This window comes from Phragmites australis, chromosome 22 (genome assembly GCF_958298935.1).
Source record: "Phragmites australis chromosome 22, lpPhrAust1.1, whole genome shotgun sequence".
Lineage (NCBI taxonomy): Eukaryota > Viridiplantae > Streptophyta > Magnoliopsida > Poales > Poaceae > Phragmites > Phragmites australis.
Window position 1 is genome coordinate 8,955,113 of NC_084942.1, and position 10,838 is coordinate 8,965,950.

The 10,838-nt window shown below is 41.1% G+C and overlaps 1 protein-coding gene across 1 annotated transcript; it reads left to right on the top strand.

Moving 5' to 3' along the window:
- The first annotated feature begins 1,067 nt into the window (after positions 1 to 1,067).
- LOC133905283 (exonuclease 1) lies at positions 1,068 to 9,175 on the top strand. Its single transcript, XM_062347041.1, has 12 exons — positions 1,068 to 1,263; positions 1,356 to 1,392; positions 1,496 to 1,670; positions 4,066 to 4,144; positions 5,732 to 5,776; positions 5,852 to 6,001; positions 6,080 to 6,194; positions 6,673 to 6,773; positions 7,452 to 7,549; positions 7,647 to 7,739; positions 8,148 to 8,362; positions 8,570 to 9,175. Exons 1-12 carry the CDS (start codon positions 1,186 to 1,188, stop codon positions 8,998 to 9,000), a joined length of 1,617 nt encoding a protein of 538 aa, XP_062203025.1. The 5' UTR covers positions 1,068 to 1,185; the 3' UTR covers positions 9,001 to 9,175.
- Positions 9,176 to 10,838: the final 1,663 nt, after the last annotated feature.

A 10,838-nucleotide genomic window follows, 5' to 3' on the forward strand; every position in this document is an offset into this window, starting at 1 on the left:
ATGTCGTAGGGTGAAGTCATGAACCCTCGTAAAGGGTTGTAGGAGAGAAATGGATATTTCCACTGGAATAATCACATAGATGATTTTAATTGTTGATTTTCGTAATAGATTGGTGAGCAATTTTTAGCTCGTGAACTATACAATTATAACTTTCTTATTATAGTAGTATTCATAGGTTCATAACTTTCTAATGCTTCTATGCATCTGTGACATATTTTTATTCAATAAAATATATGTCCATAATGCATTCATAAAACATTTGTTGGCTATCTCTGATCCAACACAGATGAAGATGAGAAAATTTTATTGGGACTTATTACATACTATTGTCTTGGCGACGGGCCATACGGCGCGCCAAGGGCGCACTATTTTCTAGTAATTAGTCTATTTAACACTTTTCTTTGAATATTCCTTAGCTAACACTATCTGGTAATATAATCAGAATAGCATTAGAGATTAAAAAACTAAGGAACATGTCACATATGATCGATACTTGGTTACAGGAGATAAAAGTTAAGAAAATAGAAGAATATTAGTTGGGATTTCGGTAATGTTTTGGATTATTTGGCTCTGTTGTAATGATATGGTGTTTCATAAAAAACAATTATGTCATTTATGCAGACGCTTTTCAGAGAAACTTACTGGTTAAGGTTCTAGAGACTTTTTCACAGTGAGGATCTAGGGAAGAGTTTCTGATGATTTATCATATGTTAGAGGTAATGGCATTAGATCTCTTCCTTAAGTACGGGTGACCATATAGTTATATATTGCAAGCTTCATGATACTTAATAGTTTTACTTTGTTTCCTTTTCGTATGATGTTAGCTACTTATATCAGTATTTTATAATAATCAAATGGTGTTGACTGTACGCATAAAAAGACCGGATACTTATCTATTTTCTAAAAAAAATTCCCTGTTTGAGTTGACACGTGGTTTGTTCACACGTGAGGGAAGCGCGGGAACTAATCCGGTGCGCGCGAAACAAAAACGCGGTTCCCACCCGCGCACTGCCTTGACACTTGTGGGACCCACACTACCGCCTATACCTGTCAGTGACTTGGTAGCCCTCGGCACTTGAGCGCCCCCATTTCTTCCTCCGCCTGCTTCTCCCCAGCCGTCTCCAAAAAACCCAATCCAAACCTTCCCGGAACAATCAGTTGGCTTGTGATTATTTTCGCATACTGATGGGGATCCCCAATCTTCTCCGCTTCCTGAAGCCATTCATCGAGCCGGTGCACATCAAGAAGTACGCCGGCAAACGGGTAAATAGATCCCCCATCTCACCTTTCTCTCTGTAGTTTCTTTTACATTTTCTTTTTTATTGATTTCTTGGCACTTTGCGTTGCGTTGGCAGGTCGGCATCGATGCATACTCCTGGCTCCACAAAGGAGGTTCGATTAGATTGCTTTGTTTCAATTTATTTTAAAGATAGGGATCTTTGGCAGCTTTTTTTAACATTTTTTTCTTTTTTATTGTATTTTATTTATGGTACAGCCTATTCCTGCAGTATGGAGTTGTGCATGGACCCCAAGAGCGGCTCTGCCAGGCGCTACATCAGCTATTTCATGCACCACATCAACCTCCTGCGGCATTACAAGGTTGTCCCCGTCGTCGTCTTTGATGGTGGCAGCATGCCTTGCAAGGCGGCCACGGATAAAGAGAGACACAGGTATGCCAATTCGTATTGTGATGCTATTTTTTTTTCATGAAATTAGAGTTCTGTTCTTTGCTTTTGTGTGTGTAGTTGCATGATTTAGCACCTGTCAGCTAATGTGCCTTGATGGTAATGACTTCTGGTGATTTGGGATTATATAATTTGTTAGTAAATATGAGACATTTCTCTTTAATTGTGTCTTTGAATTAGTAGCACTGTGTTTTAGCTGCCTTGTTTTAAGGTCACAATGGAGCTGGCCTGTCCTTATTACCTAAAACATATTATAGTTATACTCATAGCCCATTAGCACTTTTTTTCTTTTTTTTTCTATAACACGCAGGAGAGTTGCGCGATATTGTACTGCAATATAACCCATGGAGCTCAGCTCACACACAGGACAAAGAAGAAAAAAAGAAAGAAACCCAAATCCCCCATAACAACCGGACGACGAAGGTACAAAAAGCAGGTACAACTCGGCAACCACACAACAAACATCATCCACACCAAATAATACTACTCCGCAAGCAACTATGCCCTGCTAGCATCTCGATTAGGACAGCCCGACAAATCAACAGGCGGAGCTTTGCTCCCACACCTGGCTACCCGACTCGGTCGGCGGCTCCCACACCAAACTGCAAGCTCAAAGACGGGTCCTAGGACATCGGAACATAGCCATGGCCGTGAAGCGCCGAAAGGTGATGGGGAGCCCTATCGATCAGGAGAACGAAGGGGTCGGAACAGCAATGGAGGATGGTGTGCCCTGCAAGGAGTGTCGTCAACTGTAGCACCAAATAATAGAGGGATTCTTCGAAACAACGCCTTCAGGAAGGTAGTGGTGAAGGAACCATTGTTGTTCATTCGGGAAGCCGAATAGGATTTTCACCCAGAGAGATCCCAGGGGAAGCTTTGTCACGACGCCTCTAAGGAGGTTATGACGCCTGCGGGCATCACCGTCGTTGACAAGGCATGAAGCCTGTTAGGGTTTTCGCCCTTCCCCCTTCTACAGCACAACCCCTGAAGCCAGAGGCACGGCGGAACAACCAGACCAAAGCAAGAGATCAACCAGCAACACTAGAGCACAAAGCATCCGCCAAGAAGAGATGACCGGGGGCGGAGCCTCGGCCCACAGCAATGCACAACATGATCGCCAGGGTAGCACCAACGTCGTCTTCAACGGCTGTCGGCCACCGTAAGAAGCACTGAGGGCCAACACCCACCAACGAGAGATGGCCGTATGGCGCACAAGGGCCATAGACAGCCAGTAGCTGACCAAAAGCAACATGGACGACTGCCACCTCCGGCCCGCCCACCGCACTGATGCACCGCGACAGTAGCAACCGCCGTTGACCAATACCACGATGCCGCCGACCCAAACTGACCGGGAACGTTGGATGGTTAGCCCGCCGCCAGCACGATTTTTTTTTTTTTTTTGATTCCTCAGATCTAGGGGACAAGTTGTAGTATCTGAACGAACGCCCGAACACAACGCACACTACACACACCAACACACCCCTAGAGCGCACGCTAGAACTAGAACCTATACCAACCCACGTCTAACAGAGATTCACGAAGATTCCAGCTCCGCTAGCGACGGGCGCGTCGCCTCCCCTTGTGGTCCATAGACGCCTGAGGATACTGCAAATTTATTTTTGGGAATAAATCCCGGTGAGACACCCGAGTCCGATCCCAGGGATCGAACTCGGGCGGGAAGCGCTCCACCGGAGCAAGCTTCCACCGGGCTACGAGCCCGTCCTCGCCGCCAGCACGATTTGTTCTTCACATCTGCAGGCCACTACACGATGCGGAGGGCGGACTGCCCAAGGAATAACAGCAGGCTGAACGTGCCTACTGGACCGTCTGTCCACGCCCATCCCGAAGCTCGCTGATGAGGCAGCGCCCCTGCAAATCAGAGGTCGGCTCACCCCACAATAGGGCGGATCCGACTGCCAAAGGGGCAGATCCAACCACCAATGTGCGGGATCCGGCCAAGGTGGGGAGTTAACTGTCGGGGAATAGCGCCAGATGCGGTGACGACTGGAGCACGGAGAGGGAGGGAAGGGGAGAAAGGGAGGAGGCGGGGAGAGGAGGGAGTTGGAGAGGGAGAGTGGGAGGGGGGACCGCTGCCGCGGCCGCCGACCGGCCGAGGTGACGGCGGCGGCCGGGGGAACTTTGACGGCGGGGGGCTAGGTGGTGGCGGGCAAATCGCCCCCGAGTCACCTCATGGGGAGACGACGCGAGGGAGGGGAGGCTAGGTCCCATCAGCAATTTGATAGTTGTAAAAGATTGCCCTGCTGATAATATTTCTTTGCAGTGAATTAAGATGCAATGTAAACAAGGTTAATATGCACTCCCTAACACATAAGCTGTAAGCGTCTACATTTTTAAAAGTCTCTTGGTTATTTACATTCAGGAAGAGGGAGCTCAGTTTGGCTTTGGCGAAAGAAAAACTTGAGCAAGGAAATACAACTGCCGCCATCGACCTTTTCCGAGTAAGCATCTACATTTCTTTCTTGCATAGTTACCAGACCAGAAATCACTGCAACATTGCAGTTTCAAGGATGTATGCTGTCACTTTGATATAGCCAGACATTCAATGCCAAAATATTGTCATTTTGTTTCTCGTTTTGAATGTTGTCATGGTCTCAAACACCTTTTACCTTTATTTTTCTTTATTTATGTTAGCAAAAATATTAACAACCTACAATGATATGACAGTATATTTAATGACAAATCTAGTGTTCATGTGATTAATACACATACTTTTATGAATATATATTGTCAAAGCATTAAAAAATTATGTGCGCACATTCTAGGATGAGAATGGAGATGGTAGTTTGTTTCTAACATACGGGAGCTTGGTAAGTAGAAATCTTTAAGCCCACAAAAGCTTTATTGTGTCTTGGTCCCCAATTGCTATTATAACAGGGAACCTGGATGCTATTTGCCTTTTAAGTCTGACAACTAGCTCATTTCGTGAAAGGGCAAACACAGGGTGCACAATTATGAAGAACATCCACATTCAAACGTTGGACTTTCCAGTTTAACTGGTTTGGAGCCATTTCCTTATCATTAGCTGTGTAGTTCTAGACTTCTAGTGTGCAAGAAGCGAATTTGATTTGAGATATGCCACTCTAGTGTTCCCAGTTTGATATATTCCTCATTAAGATACGTAATTACGGATAAATTTAAGACCATAACGCATCTGCCATATTCCTCCTCGCTCCTTCCTCCTGCAATGTTTTTTGCAGTAGCTAGAGAAGCTAGAATAGTTTATGGTACATGGCGTCCGACCTCTTGACGTAGAATCTGGATACACCGTGTCAGTGGTCCTTTGTATGTATTGGAAGCATTTTCAGCTTGTGTAGATATAATATCTCACACACGAGGAGCAGCAGCGGTAGCAGAAGAATGAGAGGAGTTGGGAGATCCTCATCAATTTAGGTTGCTGCCATGGCTAGATGTCTGCGAGCAACACGAGAGTTGACGGCTTGCGCTATGACTAAGGATTCAACTTGCCTTTGACGGCATCCAGATCTTGAGGAGAAGAAGGCACCATTCATCAATAACTACGCAAATCCATGGCAGCGCCTTAGGCCCGATGACAGCTCCATCAAATGCTGCTGTTGCTTGGTCTTCAATTACCACTTTGCTGGATCTAGAGGAGAAGTGGAACGGTGACCCGATTTGGAGGGTTGACTGCAGTGGAGCTGTGGATTTGGGCCCTCCATGCCAGGGTGCTCTAGAAGGTGCTTCAAGTTGGGAGTGGTGTGGTCTCAGGTAAGGTCATCATAGGAGAGGTATCAAGAGGGGTGGCAGTAGAGTGCGGAAGGAGCGAGGAAAAAAAATGGAGACTATGGTCTTAAGTGATCCGTAATGGCTTATGAGAAAGAATTAGCACTGTCCAGTGGCATATCTCAAAACAGGGGACTTGGCTGGAGAAAATATGGAGTCCCTTTGAGCTCTTCACTTGATTTTCTTGCATTTTGATGGAATGGTTTTTTTATTCTTCCAAATTTCCAGTGTATTAATCATTCAGTATGTGTTTTAAAGGCATCCTGATCTATGTTCATCTGCAGAAAGCTGTGCATATTACTCCATCAATGGCTTATCAACTAATTCAGGTACTACATTGAAATTACTTCCATGTAGACATTCTTTACCTGATACAGCAAAATCTAAACTTCTTTCTTTTCCAGACTTTAAGGTCAGAGGATGTTGAGTTCGTTGTTGCTCCATACGAAGCTGACTCACAGTTGGCTTATCTAACTACTCTTGATCCTGATCAAGGGGGAATAGCTGCTGTAGTTACAGAAGACAGTGACCTAATAGCATATTGTTGCCCCGCTGTGAGACCTATCACTTTGTCTTCATAATATGCTTTTGATTCACCTATTTTATCTAATAGATGTCAAATCAAACTGTAGATTATATTTAAGATGGATCGGTTTGGGAATGGTGAAGAATTCATAATGGAGAGAACTCTAAAGACTGATAAAGCCAGCCTTTCCTTCCGGTGTTTTGATAAAAAACTTTTTACAGGTAAAGTCATGTCTAAATCTTTAAGACCTGAACAAGAATGTTTATTGAAATCCTGAATCATGCAAAGTTAACTGAGTTGTTCACCTGTTAAAGAAGCATTTTCTTCGTGCAGTTTGGCCTGTTCAAGGTACCACAGATTTATGGACGTCCTATACCATATTTAATTCTGTTACTGAATGATGCCAAATTATTTTACTTGACAAGTTGCTTTATCTTTAGTTCTATAGGTTTTTTTTTTTACCGCGCAGTTTGCTAGCATTTTCAATATTTTCTCAGTTCTCACCCTACACAACATACGTGACCGAAGTATTTGCTTTCTACATCTTAGAAATATGAATCTTAATCTATTCCCATTAGCCAAATAGCAATATATAAATGTAGAAACGGAAGATTAAAACTGCAGAAAAAACACCCTATAAAATGCTATGTTACATATGCACCCTTAACACTATTGACGTTTCATTTTTTATTTGGACAGGCATGTGTATTTTTGCAGGATGTGACTTTCTCCCCTCAGTTTCAGGCATTGGTACTAAAAGAGCATATTCACTCATTTCAAAATATAAAAATATAAATCGTGTAAGAATGCCTGCTCTCTTTTCAGAAAATAAAACATTATTTATTCTCTGGATATTTTAGCATAAGCTTCATGAATAATTCATGTAGATACCACTTCTATGAGTGGTTAAACACAATGCAGGGTAAGTTAGTACCATTTTGTAGCACATGTGCAGTATGCTAAAACCGATGCAGTACACCATCAGAAATTTTGAGTTAGGTTTTATTTGCAAATTCTATATTTACAATGCACATTTGTGTAACTTGCATAATTTAGTGTTTCAATACTCTGCATAGACACCAATGCAATGTTGTACAAGTTCAATGGAAATGTTGCAGCATAAAATAACATACTTGTTTAACTGTATTATATTATTTTACAACCACCGCAATATATTGAAAACTTCTGTCGCAAGCTTTTCTTTTTTTTTTTGAGGGGGGGGGGGGGGTGGAAATCTTACACCTAAATTGCAGCAGCAGTTACATTTTCTTAAACATCACTTATTTTGTACAAAAGTACAAAAAAAGTTGTTGACATTTTTAGGGAGACACCAAGTTGCATCTAATTACACAAACTGTGCACTCCATAATTAAAGAAAACGACTTTTTTTATGCTGCACCTTGTAAACATCTGAACAATCTGCACTCGGCAATGTTGTATGGTACAAAGACATGCCTCACTGATGTAAGTATTGCCAGGTTATATCAACCTTGAAGCTTGACAAGCGGTATTCTGTGCCGGATGATTATGCTGATTCCTTATGGAAAACTCTTGCAGTGTTCAATCATGCTAGAGTGTAAGATTGTATTATGTTACTTTTTGCATCTGTATGGCTTTTGAAAAGACATTCCCCTGTATACAATCTGATGAGCCAGTTTCATTCAATGTCCCAGATATGATGTCAAAAGCAAGTCACTTAAACATCTGAAGCCTTTGGACGAACAGTACCTTAACTACTTGGATGGAGACCTGGATATTCTTGGACCGTATCCTAAAATTTTCATTTTGTTTATGAGCTTGAGCATGAGACATCTATGTCTAAATGTTTGTTGCTGGCTGCATAGTTTTGGTACAACCAGATTTTGATACTTTCATTGCTATTACTTTTGAAAAATGGCTTGTCCATTTAAGAGGAAAAAATCATAGCTTCCTAGATAGGACACAAGTTGTCAGTTGACACTAATGTGACTGCACAGTAGCATATGTTTTTTTATTTATAAATACTCAATTTATGTCATTATTATGCTTTGTATTTACAAAACTGTGGTCATATAGGTGTTCCGGATAGTAGAGAATGTTTGTTTACACTGACTTAGCAATGATGTTGGTCATACTGTTTCATAGAATTGTTTATTTTCTTCTGTTATCAGTGTCAATTCCTTCATCATCTAAAGACCATTATCACCATCCATTGCAAGAGGAATCGCAGAAGGGCACCTGAATCCTGTTACACTGGAAGCATTTGATCAGTACTCCAGAACCATTAGCCCCATTGAGTTTATTCATACCTCGGCTTTCAAAGTAGCTAATCAATGTGGTTCTCAGGAAATGACACAAAAGAGTTATATTGCAATTTTTTCATCCCGGGAAAGCAAAGAAAATGTCATAGGTGAGGGTGCTCAGTGCTCTTATACTGAATAATATATCTAGTTTTAACTATAGTTAAGCTGCCATTTTTCTTTGTACAAAATTTCATCAAATTTCTTTTGAAGATTAAATATGGGTGATTATGCTGTCACTGTTCTACTATACTTCAATGAAATAAGTCAATTTCAGGACTTATACTGTTTTTAATTTTCTTAAACAACGTTTGCAGTTAATGATATTTCCAACGGTGGACAAAAGTGCCAAAAAGGTATCCTTGCCCTTGGCACATTTATACTTCAGAAGCACTCCCCTCCAGTGGACTGTAATGAAGTGGAGCCAAAAAATATCCCTGAGAACAACCCATTCAAGAAGAGGAAATTCACCACTGACCAAGGACAAGAAATGGTAAAAAATGAGTTGCTAATCGATCTGCATGATGAAAAATCAATTTTATCATGTTCATCATTGTCACAGCCGAGTAGCCATCCAAAGAAGTTTATGGAACTATTGAGTATTGGTCAAGCAGAATACGAGCGAAATTCTGTGGTGACTGAAACGCCGGTTTCATTTTGTTCGTCATTGACAGAAGAAAGTGTCAAATCTATGCCAAATGGGGTATCCTCCAAGAGGCAAAAAAAGCCTGAAGAAGTCCAATACTAACAAAAATGTAAACGAAAGCAGTGGAATATTGAAATTTTTCAGGCGGTTGTAATTCTATTATGATTCATCATCGTACTTTTTTTGGTTTTTCATTTCTGGGAACTACATCCTTCTACATCTGTGTTACCATAGTGGCCACAACTTTGTTTACTTCAAATATGAGCTTATTTCTGAAGATGGGTTCCAAATGTAATTATTCCATTAGCAGATCCATATAAATGAATATGTTAGTATTATGCCCACCTATGATTTTTTTATTTATTTAGAAATGAGATTCACTCGGCTTTTATTGAAAATCAATATAGAGTCAAATATCCACATAGAGCTCACTAAGAAAGACAACCAAACGAAAAGCCGGAGAGACCAGCAAAACAGGGAAGAGTCACAACCATCGAACAAAGATAGAAAACAGCTCTCATAGGAAGAAAAACCAAAAGTAAACTCAGACTACTATAGACGACAGAACTAATATGAGCTCGAAAAGCGAAGCTTAAATCTTCACCACATCGGATACCAGTAACTGATTCCCTTTGAAGGCTGGAATCCTGGAAAGCGCAGTCTCCATCGTCTTCTTATCTTCCACCTTAAGCAAAATTCTCCATTTCTGCAAGTATGAAATCCCAGAGAAAATGACATCAATAGGGAGTGCATGATATTTCCTTTCTATTGCCATCCTACTACGAGCTCTCCAAATTGCCCATGCTAAACCTGCAAAAAGATATACACCCAATTTTGCCGAACCTTTAAAATTCTGACCAAGCCAAAAAGACAAGAACTCTTCCATAGATTTGGGATGAGACCTCCAACCAAAACACTCCCCGAGACAACTCCACGCAAACATAGCTAAGGGACATTAAAAAGAATGTGAACAGTTGTCTCCAAATGACCACAGAGAACACAATTAACACTTCTTTTCTAACCCATTTTTTTCAAAGTAACAACAGATTGTAATCTATTATGATAAATCTGCCATAGAAAGATCTTAATCTTCAAAGACAATTTGCTCTTCCAAAACACATCAACCCCCTTGCTGATAGCACCCCCAAAGGTAATAAACCTGTGTAAAGATCTAGTTGTGAACATTATGGTCTTATCCAAGGCCCAGAGCACCTCATCATATGTATCATTTAAGGTCACCTCATGAAGCCTCTCATACAAATTCTGTAAATCATCATGCTCCTTCTGGTTCAAAATCCTTCTAAACAGCATCCTCCAGTTGTTACCCAAACCACAATTCTCAACTAAAATATCAGGATCATCATAAAGCTTATAAAAGTTAGGATATTAGATATAAAGAGGAGTATCTCCTAACCAAGTGTCTTTCCAAAAGATAACCTTGTCATCCTATTGACCTTGTAATAAGCACCCCACTTAAAGAGATGCTTCACTTTATGCAAACCGTACCAAATTGTGAAGCTCCTCTCCTCTTAGAGCTAAAGAACATACCCTCAGGCATATACTTGGCTTTAAGAATTTGACACCAAATTTCCTCACTATTCCTAATGATTTTCTAGATCCATTTCACAAGTAAGCAATCATTTAGAATTTTAGTATTGGCAATGTCCAGACCACCAAACTCCTTGGGTCTACAAACTGCCTCCCATTTCATCATGTGATATTTAGATTTATTCTCAGCACCCTGCCAGAAAAAATTTAATCTAATAGAGTCCATTTTATTTTGAAATGAGATCCATATAGATGAATAACTAGTCCAAGACTCTGGGAAAAACTAGTGTACACGGTACATATAATTATGAATATTGCCCAAACTCTACATAATTGGCAAACTTGTACTTTGTTGCCGGTTGGCTTTTGAACTGCCCTGTTTTAATAGCTAG